The following is a 15,783-nucleotide window of genomic DNA, read 5'->3' as shown; positions in this document are numbered from 1 at the left end:
TCCCACCCCTCTTTTCTCTCTCTCCAACCCCTCTATCTCTCCCTTCTGTCTTTCTTTCTCTCCTCTCTCTCACTTCCACCCCACTTTCTCTTTCCCCCTTTCCCTCTCTCTCTCTCCCTTCTCTTTCTCCTTTCTCTCTCCCACCCCTCTTTTCTCTCTCTCCAACCCCTCTCTCTATCTCTCCCTTCTCTCTCTCTCTCTCTGCTCTCCCTCTCTCTCATTCTTCTCCTTCCCTCCCTGCTCTCGATCTCTCCTCTCTCTCATCTTACCCACTTCCACCCAACTTTCTCTTTCTCCCCCTTTCCCTATCTTTTTCTTTCTCTTTCTCTTTTCTCTCTCTCACTCCTCTTTTCTCTTTCTCCCCCCCTCTCCCTTCTCTCTCTCCTTCTCTCCTTGCTCTCCCTCTCTCTTCTCTCTCCTTCTCTCTCCCACTTCCACCCTACTTTCTCTTTCTCTCCCCTTTCCCTGTCTTTTTCTCTCTCCCCCTCTCTTTCTCTTCCCTCTCTCCCACCCCTCTTTTTTCTCTTTCCAACCCCCTCTCTCTTCTCTGTCTCTCTTTTCACTTCCCCTCCTCTCTTCTCTGTCTCTGTCTCTTTCTCCCCCCAAGTTTACGTATATTCATCTCCAATGTTTAGCCTAGTGCCTGGCACATAGTTGGTGATGAACATATTTTTGTTGATGGATTTGATCTCACTGCTTCCAGGCAACTCTTCAAGACTTTAAGGTATGGTAAGGTGCTGGTCTGCAATGGTGAAGGGAGTCTTCATGTTGGGCTATCTCTACTTTTATGACATTCCAGGTCTAGAAAGAAAATAGATCCTCTTCTGCATCTGATGTCACATAGTAGATCTGCATAATAGCTACATCTGTCACATATTTTATGAGTCAGAGCTGCAGAGCCCGGAAAAGGTTTGGACAAAGCCCAGTAAATGTGGTGTAATGAGGATTACATTAGCCAAATGGAAATCTGGAAAGCTCAGCTCTCTCCCAAAGCATCTCTCTTACCTGTTGGAACCTGACAACAAGGTCAAAAGCGATTGGCTCCCGGGGATGACATATCATAGGAAGAGAATATTTTTGTTGTGGGGCAGCCACACATGGGATAAGCTTGATAGTGTAGGTTCCAGAGTAGTCTCGAATCTGTCCAAACATACTGAATTAGAAAAAAGGAAACAAACAGGCTCCGGGCTCATGCTTGAGCCTTCATGCTACTGTGGCTGAGACCAAGGACTATGAAAAACCAGTGTAGGCAAGGAGAGAAAGGAAGCGAGATGGTTTATCCTTTGGTAAGAGGGAAAGGGCAGGCCTAAAGATAATGGCAACAACTAGCATTTATATCAAGATTTAGGGTTGTAAAGTACATATATAATCTCATTTGATCTTTACAACAAGCTGATGAGATAGGTACAGTCTCAAACATTAGCTTTGTGACCCTGGATAAGTCACGGCTTGGTCTGCCTTTGTTTCCTTAACTGTAATATGAAGATGAGAATAGCTCTTATGTATTGGGTTGTTATGAGGATAAAATGAGAAAATATTTGTAAGGCGCTTTACAAACATTAAAGGGCTATAGAAGAAATGCTAAGTATTATTGTAATTTTAATGAAGAGAAAACTGGCTCAGTAGGATCAATTGACTTGCCCAGGGTCATACAACTGGCAAGGGTCTGAAGCAGGATTTGAACTCAGGCCTTCCTGAGTCCAAGTCCATCACTTTATTTACCATTTCACTAAAAAGGAACTCTAGTCAAGATCACTAATCACGTGTATGAGCATATTTGGGCATCCTTCTGGTTAAGGATAGATGTCAGTTAGGATGACCATATCCTGATGTGAGTAGTGTCCATCCCTCGCTGCACCTTGGTGTGATATCAGAGATTCTGACTGATGATACTGACTGATAGATACTGTATCTATGCTATCTAAAAACAACTATGTGATTCAGTGGATAGAGTGCCGGACCAGGAGTCGGGAAGACTCGTCTTCCTGAGTTCAAATCTAGCCTCAGATACTTTCTAGCTGTGTGACCCTGAACAAGTCACAACTCTATTTGCCTCAGTTTCCTCATCTATAAAATGAGCTGGTGAAGGAAATGGCAAACCATTTCAGTTTCTTTGTCAAGAAAACCCCATGAACAGTATGACCCACAGAGTCATGAAGAGTTGGACACAAGTGAGCAACATCCATGATATCTAATATTGAGTTCTGTACTTCTATACTTGGGAGGTCCATGGTTTTTTCCTTATGGATATTCCCTCTTATTAATGCAGGGGGAAACTTATTAAAGGCTTGTTTTTCATGAGTTGCCTTGGCTAAAAAAAATCATTACCTTTTGGCAAAGAACCTCTCTGAATTTTTGGATGGATTCGTCTCCAAATGAAACCATGCTGTCCTCACCAGGCGAGTGCTCAAAGTCTTTCCAGCTTGGGAGGGACTTCCCACAACATGCCTTTGAAAACCCATGGCCACCTCCAAACCACAAATGAGTCCTAGATTAGAGGACTTTGTCCAATATTTCCTATTTCATATTAAAGGCTATTGACTATAGAATCAGACATACCATTTAAATGGGGTCTTCACTGTTTAACTCCATCATTTTACATGAAGAAACTGAGGTATGGGGAGTGACTTGTCCAAGGTCATGATAAAGAGAGTGTCTGAGGCAGGATTTGAATTTGGGTCTTTCTGACTCCAAGTTAAGTACTCTCTCCACTGGGCTACCTGGCTTCCTCCAACTCGTGAATATCTAAAGCTGGATTGGTTCATTTTACCTGTGCTTCTAATAATGGACATAAGAGGTAAAGAAAGAAAGGAGTAAATGAGCCATGTTCCTAAATTTTGAGCAATTATATCAACTTTGTATATATTTTTCATATATATAAATAGAACCACAGAACAGCCTCTCTTATGAGATACAACATATTTTGAAGTTTTTCTTAAATAATTTTGATGCTATGAAGAGTTAGAGGGAAAACAAATGTTATCTCCCTTACTTGAAACTCTTCTGATCTCTCTTTCTTCAGTCTACCCAAATAGAATCCTGGGTCCAACGGACCCAAGAGGAAGTCTGAATCCCAAACTTGAGGATTAATTTCTTTTTAAACCTCTCCTTGCACCCTCTTTTGTAAATGGAAACTCACAGCAAAGCCAGAGACAAAACTCCAGCGCTGCTCTGGCTGGTGGAAGGTTGGCTCACTCCTCAGGAGGCTCAGGGTGAAGGTGAGACCAGGATGGTCCATAGACATCACCATGGATGACAGAGTGGTTCCTGGGCAGAGAAGAATAACAATGCCAATAGGCAACAGCAACTCATGCTTGGGACCAACCAAAAGATGGAAACATGTTGGTAGCGACTATCAAAAATCAAAGTCTCAAAGGATTTAGTGCTAGAGGAGAACTTAGAAGTTAATGAGCCTAGCCCTCTTGTTCTCTAATGAAGCCATCAAGACTCAGAAGGCTAAAGTAATCTCCCCAAGGTTACAACTGGTGAGTTACAGAGCTGGGATTCAAACCCAGCCCCTCTGATTCTAAATCCAGTGTTTCCACACCACCACAGGGAATGAGCCATTTTCCATGTTCTTCCATTTTCTCTTCCTCAAAAAGCCCAGAAAGATCCAGGAAGGCGGAAGACCTTGCCTTGTCCATTTGACAGTATGTGTGACTCTTCTCATGGCTGGAGTTTCACCCAAATCTTCTAGCATTTCATTGCTAAGCTGGCAGCTACTTTGGATAGGGTAGTATTTTACCTAAAAGGAACTGGATGGCCCTCTTACCTGGGTGAGACATTACAAGTTGTCCTTGGAACTGGATCTCTGTCTGGAAGTTAACCACCAGCCGTCCTTCCTCATCGATTCGCATACTGATTGGATGAAGAGTTCCTACGGGGAGGAAGAAGTCAAGACAATGAGCATTTATTAAGCATGTGCCAGGCTCTTCTAAGAAGCATCTTTCATTAAATTCTTCAAGGAAGGAATTGCAGAGAGTTCATAGAATCCGATTCAGAACCAGAAGGGACCTTAGACACCATCTTTTACAGAAGAAGAAACTGAGGCTTAAAGAGGCTGTGATATGTCCGGAATCACAAAGGGAATAGGCAGCAGAATCAAGATTCGAAGCCAGGTTTACTGATTGCAAATCCAACATTTGAATTTCCAGTGTACCATACTCTTCCTCCAGAGTGAACTTAGTTTCTCAAGAGAAGAGAGGCATTGTAAAAATATGATTCCCCCCCCTGGAGTAGTCCAATACACACTTACCGTGAAGCTCTGATTCTGGAAGGCTGCCAATACCTTCCTTCCACAATATGGAGGTGTCATACACAAAAGTAAGCCTCAGCTCAGACTGTAAGTCAAAATGCTTCCAGCCCCCGGTTGCTCCTGGAGAATGAAAGACGTAGGAGACAAAGAGGGGCACACGCAGGGTGACGTAGGACTGCACTAGGTTTAATACCTGAAGAAATGGGAAAATGGAGAAGGTTAGAACCATTATACATGGGGATATATAGGGAAATCCCCCTGGTCCTTGCCTTCAGAATTTTAAACATCAAAGTAAAAACTCTCCAGTTCCCCTTGTTATTTTCAAATTCTTCTATTCTGATGAATAGGATGTAAGCTCCTTGAGGTCAGGCACAATATATTCATTTTTGTCTTTGTGGCCCTAATACGTTGACTCAGGCATAGTAGTTAATGCCTAGTAAATGTCAATTGAATGAATGATCATTGGTTGCTTTTATTTCCCTGATGGTGTGTCGATGGCATTTATTATATTCACGGGGAAATGCTGGCATGGGCTGGGGTGGGGACAACAGACTCACAATATGCTTTTCTCCTGGAATGCCAACTCTCTACATGGGTTGGATGTTTAATAGACCTCTCTGTGTAACACTTTATTATGGAGACACTTCAAAGGTTTATCCAAAAGGGTGTCATCTCTCTCCTTGGTCACCTTTCCACTCAGGTCTCCAAGAATGAGTTGTTTGAAAGCTCTTTACTGTACTTATCATGTAATGGTATGGAGATTCAGAGTCCTCTCCCACCGAAGAGGCAGGGATTGTGTTTTGCTTATAAAGAAGCAAGATGACTTAATGGGTAGAATGCTGGACCTGGAGAGAGGTAGACATTGGTTGAGTTTCACATCTGACACTTGACTCACTCTGTGACCATGAGCAAGTCACATAATAACAATTATTATTATAGCTAGCATTTATATAGTGGGTTAAGGTTGGCAAAGTGTTTTCCACATGCCATCTCTCTCACTTGTCCTTCACAATCATCTGTGATAAGTGTGACAATTATCTCCATTTCACAGAGGAAGAAACTGAGGCTGAGGGATGGTAAATGACTTTCTCAAGTTTCTGAAGCAGGATTTGAGCTCAGGTTTTCATGACTTCAAATAGAATGCCACCTAACTGACAGTAGCTCACTTCTCCTGCCCTCAGTTTCTTCACCTATAAAAAGGGGGAGAGATTGGTCCATATCATCACTAAGCTCTCTTCCAGCTGGAGCCAGAATGGCATAATCAGCTAGATGGTGGGCAGGAAAACTGTGAGCTTCAATTTTGCCTCCAGCACCTTATTAGTTGTTCATCTGAGAGCAAATCACTACCTTTCTAGACCTCAGTTTTCTTACCTGCAAAAAGGGTGATAGTATCTCTATTATCAGAGTTGTTCCAAAGCCCAATCGAACTATACATTTGCAAAGTCCTTTAAATGTAGATAAAAACCAGGTGCCACTATTTAACTTTGCAACTCTCTCAGTATCTTGTGCCCAGCTGGCATTTAATAAATGTTTCTTGTATTGTAATGTACTGATCTGTATTGTTAAGCCAGTTTTTTTTATTTTTTTATTAAACCCTTACCTTCTACCTTAGAATTGATACTAAGTATTAGCAATATTGTATCTTGATTCTCTGTGACAACTTGGCTACTCTCAGCAGTGCAATGATCTGGGCCAATCCTGAAAGATTTGTAATGGGGAATGATATCCACCTCCAGAGAAAGAACTGTTGGAGTCAAATGGATGTGGATCAAAGCAAACTCTCTTTCAAATCAGGATGTTTAGTGTTTTATTTGGGGGTTTTGGTTTTGTACAAGTGTGCTCTTATTTCAAGGACCAATATAGAAGTGTACTTTGCAGGATAATTAAAACAAAAAAAAAAGATGCTAAGTATTGGCTCTAAGACAGAGGATCAGTCAGGGCTAGGCAATTGGGGTTAAGACTTACCCAGGGTCACACAACTAGGAAATGTCTGAAATTAGATTTGAACTCAGGACTTCCCATCTCTAAGCTTGGTGCTCTATCCACTGAGCTACCTAGCAGCCCCCAAGCAGTTTGTTTTAAGGCAAAAAGCAAATTTTGGTGCCCTGAAACTCCCACATGATTAGATATTTTTCTCTTTCACTATATTAACCTTATGACTCTTCATCTAGAGCAGTGGTTCCCAAACTTTTTTGGCCTACCGCCCCCTTTCCAGAAAAAATATTACTTAGCACCCCTGGAAATTACTTTTTAAAAAATTTAATAGCAATTAATAGGAAAGATAAATGCACCTGTGGCCATGACTGCCCCCTTGGATCACTGCAGCACCCACCAGGGGGTGGTGGCGCCCACTTTGGGAATCACTGATCTAGAGTGAACATCTATGGGAGCATGGCATGAGGACAGCCAGGTGGCACAGTGGACTGGAGTCAGAAAGTTCAAATTTGGCCTCTGGCACCAGCTGTGTGGTCCTGAGCAAATCTCTTAACTCTTTTTTGGCCTCAGTTTCTTCATCTGTAAAATGAGAAGGAAATAGCAAACTACTCCAGTATCTTTGCCAAAACAACAACAACAACAACAACAACAACTCAACTGGGGTCATGAAGAATTGGACATGACTGAAAAATGACTAGACAAGTAGAAAAGTTTTCTCTAGCTGTACTCAGAGGAAGACAAACAAACAGAGTCCAGGTCTCAAATCCCTACTGTCTTGGGAAACCCAAAGTTGAGAGAGATGTTGCCCTTCAGACCCAGACCAGAACAAGTCCTGTGGGTGACACACAGACTCACAGGAGCAGAAAGCAGGGACAGGACTCCTACCACTGGGGGCTGGGGGTGTAGCGGTCCTCGGGTTAAGCAGTTCTCTAGGTCTTCTTGTTGAGGAACCCCTACATTTTTTAGTGATCACTTGCTTGATATAAGATGAGGAGAGACAAGGTTAGATGCCCAGCCTCAGACCTTAGTCACAGGGTGCCTTTCTAGCCTACTCTAGTGCCTGAGGAGGAAGGGACTGGCAAAGGATGAGAACCCTTCTTAGCAGCATCTCGCCAACTCGTGCCTGAGCATTTATGATTTCTCTGTTTTCATAGCTCCCTCCCACTTGCATGATGGGGAATTTTTTTTTCTTTTGTGGGGGTGGAAGTTCTACTTCTGCAAGCACACACCAGCTGTCAACTTCCCAGATATCTCTATGGGGGTGTAAAAGGAAGGGCAGGGAATCCGTAAAGCACAATTGATAGTGAGAAGTTTAAAAACCTTTCAAGAGAAATCATTTTTTCCCAGACCACCCTTTTAAAGCATTTTACATGATCACATTTGATCCCTAAAATATGTGCTATGAGGGTGGTATCATCAATTATTATTATTATTATTATTATTATTATTATTATTATTATTATTATTATTATTATTATAATAGATGAAGAAACTGAGGATCCAAGACCTTAAGTGATTTCACCCAGGGTCACATAGCTAATAAGGGTTTGAATTTTAATTCATGCTTTCCTAAATTCAAGGCCAGTATACCATTTTGCTTCCTTAAAATCCTTTTGCTTCTAAGAATTTTAATTTTTCCCAAAAAGTAATGGGACATAATGAAAAGAACATCAAACTCTGAATTAAGAAATCTGAGCTCTAGCCCTAATGCCATGCTTTGCATTTTGGGACATCTTTCTTCATTAGCCAATTAACAGCCAGTTCTCAAATTTCTTCTATGTCCCAGGCATTGTGGTGAGTGTTGAGGATGCAAGAACAAAAGATGAATTAGAAATTAGAAAATGAGAAAAAACAAAATTAGAATTAAACTCTCAGGTAGGGTTTACCATCTGTGGGGGAGACAATGTGTATTATATATGTACAGAAAAAAGTACAAATAAACAAAAGAGAAATAAAAGCAAGGTAATTAAAGAGGGAGCAAAGGTGGGCATTCTAAGTTGGGAAGATGAGACTTCATTTCATAAAGAGGCTGGCACTGAAGCTGAGTCCTGAAGAAAGGGAGGAAGGCACGTTCCAGGATGGGAGATGGCTGCTGCAAAGGAGTGGAGAGAGATGAAGGGCTATGTGTAGGATGAGAGAGAAATCCAATCTAGCTTGCACTGTAGGATGTAGGAAGAGGATTGGGAGAGTAGTATAGAATGAAGCTAGTCTGGTACATTAGGGTTGACTTGCTGAGGACATTAAATGTGAGAGGAATTTATATTTTATCATGGGACAGTGGGGAACTATGGAGTTTACTGAGTAGTGTCTTAGTCTGCTTTAGGGGTCAGCTAAGTGACTCAGTGGATTGAGAGCCAGGCCTAGAGACAGGAGGATCTGGGTTCAACTATGACCTCAGAGACTTTGTAGCTGTGTGACCCTGGGCAAGTCACTTAACCTCCATTTCCTTGCCCTTACCACTTTTCTGCCTTGGAACCAATACACACTATTGATTCTAAGATGGAAGGTAAAGTTTAAAAAAAAAAAAGAAAGGAAAATGCTTTGGCAGCTGTATGGAGAATGAATTTGAGTGGGGAGACATTAAGGCTGTGCCTACTATTTAGGAGAGGTGATGACAGTCTGAATGAGTGGTAACTGGGTGAGTAATAAGAAGAGGATGGAAATAAGATATGCTGTGAAGACAAAAAAGGCAAAATTTAATAGCTAGGTAGATATATAGGGTAAAGGGCAAAATGGTATCTAACTATTTAATCATGATATTGATAGATCAGGTTTTTAAAGATAAAAAATCCTTTCTAATTGATTAAACCAGCTGGGTTGGAGGCTATCTTTGTTTAGGATCTCATAAGACCACTTCTGAATGTTAAATGAGATACTCCTGTATGTGGTTATTGTACTTAGATTGGCACCTCAGATTCTCCACGGTAACTCTCATGGATAGAATATTGGACTTGGAGTCAGAAATATCTGATTTTGAATTCCCCTCTGATACTTACATGTTATATATATATATATATATATATATAAAACTTTATTTATTTAAAATATTTTTCCAATCTACATGTTATATTAAACTATCTGAGACCCATTTTCCTTATCTGAACAATGGGGTCAAAAGGCACTATGGCAGAGAGTTCATCACTGATCTTGGAGTCAGGGAGGGCTAAGTTAAAGTCCCGTCTCTCTGCCATATTATCAAGGGACCATGGGAACGAAGTCCTGTTGCCTCTCAGTGCCTCCATACAACTCTCTGCGGCTATAAATGATAGACAAGTAGCCTAACTGCACTAGTGAAGAGAGTTTTCACTCTTGGAGTTCCCTACATTGATGAATTCTAGGTCTAGAAAAAAATATGTATAATAATAGATCTATAGTACTTACACCATGGGGCCATTGGGTCTGTGGAAAGCCTATATAAAACTCTCTATAGCTTTAGGAAAATGTAAAGCATTACTATGATGCTGCTTCTCTGGTTTTCTCTTTCTAGGGTTCAGCAAATACTTTCTCTATGAAATCTACCTGGCCATCAGTGCCAACAGAGCCACCGCAGGCTGTCAGCAGTTCTGACATGTCATAGTAGCTGTTGAATTCCCAGAGGCAGGCATCAAGATTCAGGTTGTGGTAAAAGCGCAGGGTCTGGGCAGACCTCAAAGAAGCATTGTCCTGGTAGGGTAGTGCCTCGCGGATTCCATCTGTGCTCCTGCTATATTCGGTGATAAAACCATGCTTGGTCTGGATCTCACTGGAATCCAGGAGGTTGGAACACTTGTGGTTGCCCACTCGAGTTCCATCAGGACTTAGCGTCAGCTCAAAGTTGGACAAAGGTTGAGTGGAGATGACTGGCAGCATTCCTGAAAAATGATACAATATGGTAAGCTTGGTAGCCTGAAACTGGTAAAGTGCATGGGGAAGGGAGAGCTGAAGAATCAGGGGCTCAGGAGAGAGATGCCTAGAGCAGGAAGGAATTAAGTATCTTGAGTTTTTGATTCCCATTTTTGCCATTGACTTGGTACATGACCCATCATAATTCATTTATTCTCCTGGTGAATGGATATTCTTGCCTGTAAAGTAGGGGAGATGGTGCCCACTGGGATGGAGCTTACCATCCAGGTGAGGCATCATCACAGTGAGCTTGATCAGGTTAGGGTAATCAGGATCATCTGGTCCAGTGTAGTGAATCTTGGCTGAGAAAGGTTTGGCTCCTACAGTTCCAGGCATATATGGCTGACAGAAGCCTAAGGAAACAGAAACTCATGAGAATATATAATGGGCACTGGGAGTTCTGGGAAGATGCAGACAGCAACGAACACATGCCGATTTATTCAACCCATTGACTTCTATCTACATTCCACTCTTGAGGATTCCTGGTTTAGTCTGGGAATTATCTAGGTCTTCTACTTCTGTTTCCATTTGACTCTTGGCCAAACCATCATTCCTTAGCACCTCTGCCAGAAGGGAATGCAAGTAAAGGAGAAAAAAATATCCTTGTAGTTCCATTTCCAGCTGTGACAAAAGGCTAAGAAAGGGAAGAGTTGGAGGCTTTGCTTAAAATGAAAAGTGGAGCTAATAACAGTTGAAGTAATTCTTCAATTCAATCACTTGGAAGGAAACATGGAAAGGAATATTGAAATGGATTTGGCTTCTTTCATTAAGTAGCTTGGTGCTTTGTATGTGTCAGACACCAAAGGAAGTTTGTTGGATTTAGTTGGTTTCTTTGGACTATTTTGCTATTTTCTCCTCTGAGAATCTCCTATCGACTCTAGAGGAATCTGTTAATACAAGGAAAAACTCATGATGGGAGATCATAGTTGAATATGATTACCCATGCTTGGAAGGTCAGACTAGAACATCAGGGCAGTTTTATTGTGATGAAATTAAATAAGGATAAATATAAAGGGAAATATAAAAAAAATCAACTCACAAGTATAAGATGAAGGCAGTGTGACTAGATTGCAACTTGTCTGAAAAAGATCTGAGGGTTCTAGTGTACTTAAAAAAACCCTTATCTTCCATCTTAGAATCAATACAGTGTATTGGTTCTCAGGCAGAAGAGCAGTAAGGGCTAGGCAATGGGACTTAAGTGACTTTGTCCAAGGTTGCAGAGCTAGGAAGTATCTGAGGTTTGATTTGAACTTAGGACCTCCTGTCTCTAGGTCTGGCTCTCTTTCCCCTAAGTCATCTACCTGCCCCTTCTAGTGTATATTTGAGTTCAATAGAAATCAAGAGTGTGATATGGTGGCCAAGAATAAGACTCCAAGGGTGGTACAAAGGGTCTGCCCTGTACCATGTTACTGAAAAACCTCTTAAAGTCCCTTTCAGGCCTGTGACCTTATGAAATCATCTATATCAAAAGCAGTTAGATGGACCACTCTTCTGTCTTGGAACCAACACATAGTATTGATTCTAAGATGGAAGGTAAGGGTTTTAAAAAAAATCATCTAAATCCTCTTGAATTCACATCCATATACACAGATTAAGTGTTCAAATAATTGACTATGTTGCTTCAAAAATAACAGTTAGCTCCCATTTATGTAAAGTGATTGGAGAATGAGAATTTTTTTTCCTGTTTTTTTCTTTTTTTTTGTTTAATCAACAATTCTGGTCAAGAATGATCATATATATCACACATGTAGGTTATCCATTTTCAAAGAAAGTTGCCAGGCACAAAGTCATCTTTGACAAATCAAGGGAAATTCAGGGCCTTGACTATCTTAAGGTCATCATTATGAAAATGACTTACTCATGAGAAGACTTAAATGAACTGGTGTAGCATGATATGGATAGAACCAGAAGAATAATATGCATCAACACTACAATGATGTGAACAAAAAAAGACACCAAAAGGAAGCTGAACTCTGAGTGAGCGTAATGACCAATAATGACCAATAATGACCTTGGAGAAGAGATAATGAAACATCCTTCCTTCCTTTCAGTAGAGATATGGGAAAACAAGAATGTAGAATGTTGACTATATGGTCAGATGGGGCCACTCTATCACTTGGTTTTGCTTAACTGGTTATGTGTATGATTTTTTCTCCTTTTTTGGACAAGGGAAGGGTCAGCAATGAAGGTGTAGAGATATCCAGAAATGACTGTGATGTAAAAACAAAAAGAAATTAAAGTTATGAAGTAGTGCTGTAGATACAGAAGATGTGAGATTGGTTTGGATCTATATCCTGACATCTCGCTTATTTATTGGTTTTTTCTTTCTCAGTGGAGAGGAGATAAAAATGGACAAATAAAAACCAAAAACCTGGATTATTGGACTTTTATCTGGACGCTTAAAATTTAGATAAATGAGTGGTTACAATATCTCATACACATGGAATCCATTCAATCCACAGACAAACTCTCAGAGAGCACAAGAGTTATAACTTCTAAAATTCCCCCTTCTTAATGGGAGATGTGTGATTTCCTATTGAACCAGGGATTACCTTTAGCATCTTTCCACTCACCATCATCTTGGCTGATCGTGATGATGGAACTCAGAAGCTCCAGCCCCACGTCACCATTTATACTTACAGCCCGTGCGGCACACTGTACCCTCGACCCAGCTTGGAAGTAGAGAGAGTCAAGGGCAATGGATTTGGTGTTGGTGAAGAAAGTGTTGGCGTTGACTTCTTGCATGAGACTGGTGGCGCCATTGTTGCTGGTTGGAGCCCCCACTAGCCACCGATACAGAGTCAGAGTGTCGTTAATGCTTTCTGCTATGCAAATGGACCCTGTCTTGTCATAGTCAGAATATTTGGGGTTGCAGGCCTGGAATGAGAAAGAGAAAGAGAAAGGGTAGGGAGAGAGAAAGCAGTATATCTTGAATTTATATATTACTACATATAAACTCTATAGTCATTCATTCATTCATTCATTCACTCATTCATTCATTCATAAACTAGAACTTATTGGAACTAACTATGCCAGGTGCTGGGCACACAGGGACAAACAACAGATGTTACCTATTTTCTATGAGATTATATTATAAGGGAAGAAACAACTTGTATACACACAAAAAAACAGAAAGTTAATATAATGGCAGGGACTAATGGGAGGAGGTAAGGCATTAGGGAAGGCCTCATGGGCAATAGATATTATTTGAGATTAGCTTTGTAGGAAAGGCCAGTGGAAGTTCAGTCATTTTTTTTGTGTAGAAGATTTAAGCTATTCTACATTACAGACATTCAAAGATGCCCAAAGACACACGAGAAATGTATAATTCAAACACAGGCACTAGAGTAATCATATAAATGAGCATGGACTTGTAAATCAGCCAAAGGCCTGAAATGAAATAGAATAAGCCTCATGTAAATCAGGTTCTGGATAAGTAGCAATTTTTTTTAATTTTTTAAAATTTTAATTTTTTCCCATGATTAAAAAAATGTTATTTAATTGATTAAGAAAAATTTTCCATGGTTACATGATTCATGCTTTTCCCCTCCCCTCCTCCCCACCCCCTCCCATAGCCAACGTGCAATTCCACTGGGTTTTTACATGTATCATTGATCAAGACCGATTTCCATATTATTGATATTTGCACTAGAGCAGTGATGGGCAAACTTTTTAAAGAGGGGGCCAAAGGAAAGGAAATGCTCATCTGTCAGTCTGTTTCCAAGTTTCATTGTATTGTATCTTACTCATTGTATTTGTCAGATTAGGAATAATGTCGGGAAGTGGGATAGAACATTTCAGGGGGCTGCATCTGGCTGCAGGCCGTAGTTTGCCCATCATTGCCCTAGAGTGATCGTTCAGAGTCTACATCCCCAATCATGTCCGCCTCAACCCATGTGATCAAGCAGTTGTTTTTCTTCTGTGTTTCTACTCCCGCAGTTCTTTCTCTGGATGTGGGTAGCATTTTTATTTTTATTTTTTTAAACTCTTACCTTCCGTCTTAGAATCAATACTGTGGTTCCAAGGCAGAAGAGCAGTAGGGGGTAGGCAGTGGGGGTAAGTGACTTGCACAGGGTCACCAGCTAGGAAGTGTTTGAGACCAGATTTGAACCCAGGATATCCTGCCTCCAGGACTGGCTCTATCCATTAAGCCTCTCCAAGCAGGAGTTTAATAAAATGGAAAACACAACTGAGACCTTTTTTTAGACAATTGCAGTGGCATCCTAATGAATCTCCTTGCTCCCTATTCCAATTCATCTTCTAAACAGCTGCCAAAATTTGATACCTCAAGTGCAGGTCTGAAAGTGTCATTTCCCCATTCATTCAATAAACATGCAGTAAGCAGTTAATAAATGCTGGCCTGTTTAACCGATTGATACTTTTTGCTTTCAGGTACATCATGGCTTTGGCACTGATCATCATGGGAAGTAAAATAAATAATAATAATCATAACAACAATTACAATAGCTGACTTTTATATAATGCTGTAAAGTCTATAAAGCACTGCATAGTAATAAACATTTGATTATTTCAGGAGACCCTTTGGGAGGATCAATTGGATTTTTAGCATGGAACAGGGCTCAGGGAAATAGGTCCTACCGTCACACACACAACAGGGTAGCCAGTTGGGGGGCTGGATTTCTCTATGGCTGCAGATGTGTCATCATACATGAGGAGTGACACCACTTGGGGAATAGCTGGAAAGGTGACATCTGCAAGGCTGTCCATTTCTTCAATGTACACGATGGCTTTATTTATCTGAAATATAGCATAAGAATGGCTTTTAAAGGAAAGACTTTTCAAGAAGAGCAGAATTTAGGGGCAGCTTGGTGTCACAGTGGACAGAGAACCAGACCTGGAATGGGGAGGACCTGGGTTGCCTAGCCCTTGTCACTCTTCTGTCTTAGAAGTGATACTAGGACAGAAGATAAGAAGGGCAGAGTTGGCAAAACTAGAATGGCAGTCATGATTTTTCTTGTGGGTCATGCTTTGTGGCTTCAAGAGTTTGATCCTCTTCAAAGAACCTGGATGCCCAAGATCTCACTGAAATCATTATATCTTATTTATTTCCTTTTGTTTATCAGGTATGTGGGCAGGAAAGCCACCCAAATATGGCCATAACTTGGTCTTTAATTTTTATGTCCTCTAGTCAGGAAAGAACCAGAGGATTGTGAAGTTTCTCCCAGGAGTTGTCTTTTGTTACTTACTTCTCTTAAGAAAATATCATGCCTATGCCACCCACAATAAAGAAAACTCTTCTGTACTCTACTGATCTTCATGGATATTGATTCCACAAGCTCCCTCAGTCACCTGTCTGAATGATTAATAATACTCATAGTAAAGGAGTCTGGTTATGAAGTGGAGCTGTCCCATGGAACAGTGATTGGCACATAGTAACAAGCTTGTTGATTAATTGATTGCTGGAAGAGAGATTAGTCTTTTTCTGCTTGGCCCCAGTAGGCAGAACTAAAAGTAATAAGTGAAAGTGACAAAGAAGTTAATTTAGATTTGATATAAAAAGAAACTTTGTAAAAATGAGAGATAGACAAAAGAGGATTGGGTCATTTTAGAAGGAAGTAGGTTTCTCCTCACTGATATGCAGAATGAGATTCTCTGTCACTCTTTCTTCCATCCCTCCTTTCCTTCCTTCCTTCCTTCCTTCCTTCCTTCCTTCCTTCCTTCCTTCCTTCCTTCCTTCCTTCCTTCCTTCC

The 15,783-nt window shown here is 40.8% G+C and overlaps 1 protein-coding gene across 1 annotated transcript in view; it reads right to left on the bottom strand.

Annotated features, from left to right (window-relative positions):
- FREM3 (FRAS1 related extracellular matrix 3) overlaps positions 1-15,783 on the bottom strand; it is a 128,812-nt gene that overhangs the window by 4,425 nt on the left and 108,604 nt on the right. The window contains exons 9-16 of the mRNA XM_044681702.1: positions 14,672-14,830; positions 12,646-12,949; positions 10,294-10,425; positions 9,710-10,041; positions 4,256-4,448; positions 3,773-3,877; positions 3,140-3,267; positions 1,006-1,140 (exon numbers count right to left, since the gene is read on the bottom strand). Of these exons, the coding sequence (XP_044537637.1) occupies positions 1,006-1,140; positions 3,140-3,267; positions 3,773-3,877; positions 4,256-4,448; positions 9,710-10,041; positions 10,294-10,425; positions 12,646-12,949; positions 14,672-14,830 (1,488 nt within the window). The remainder of the gene's footprint in view (positions 1-1,005; positions 1,141-3,139; positions 3,268-3,772; positions 3,878-4,255; positions 4,449-9,709; positions 10,042-10,293; positions 10,426-12,645; positions 12,950-14,671; positions 14,831-15,783) is intronic.

The sequence above is a fragment of the Gracilinanus agilis genome, chromosome 6 (genome assembly GCF_016433145.1).
Source record: "Gracilinanus agilis isolate LMUSP501 chromosome 6, AgileGrace, whole genome shotgun sequence".
Lineage (NCBI taxonomy): Eukaryota > Metazoa > Chordata > Mammalia > Didelphimorphia > Didelphidae > Gracilinanus > Gracilinanus agilis.
This window is presented reverse-complemented; position numbering and strand designations above follow the sequence as displayed.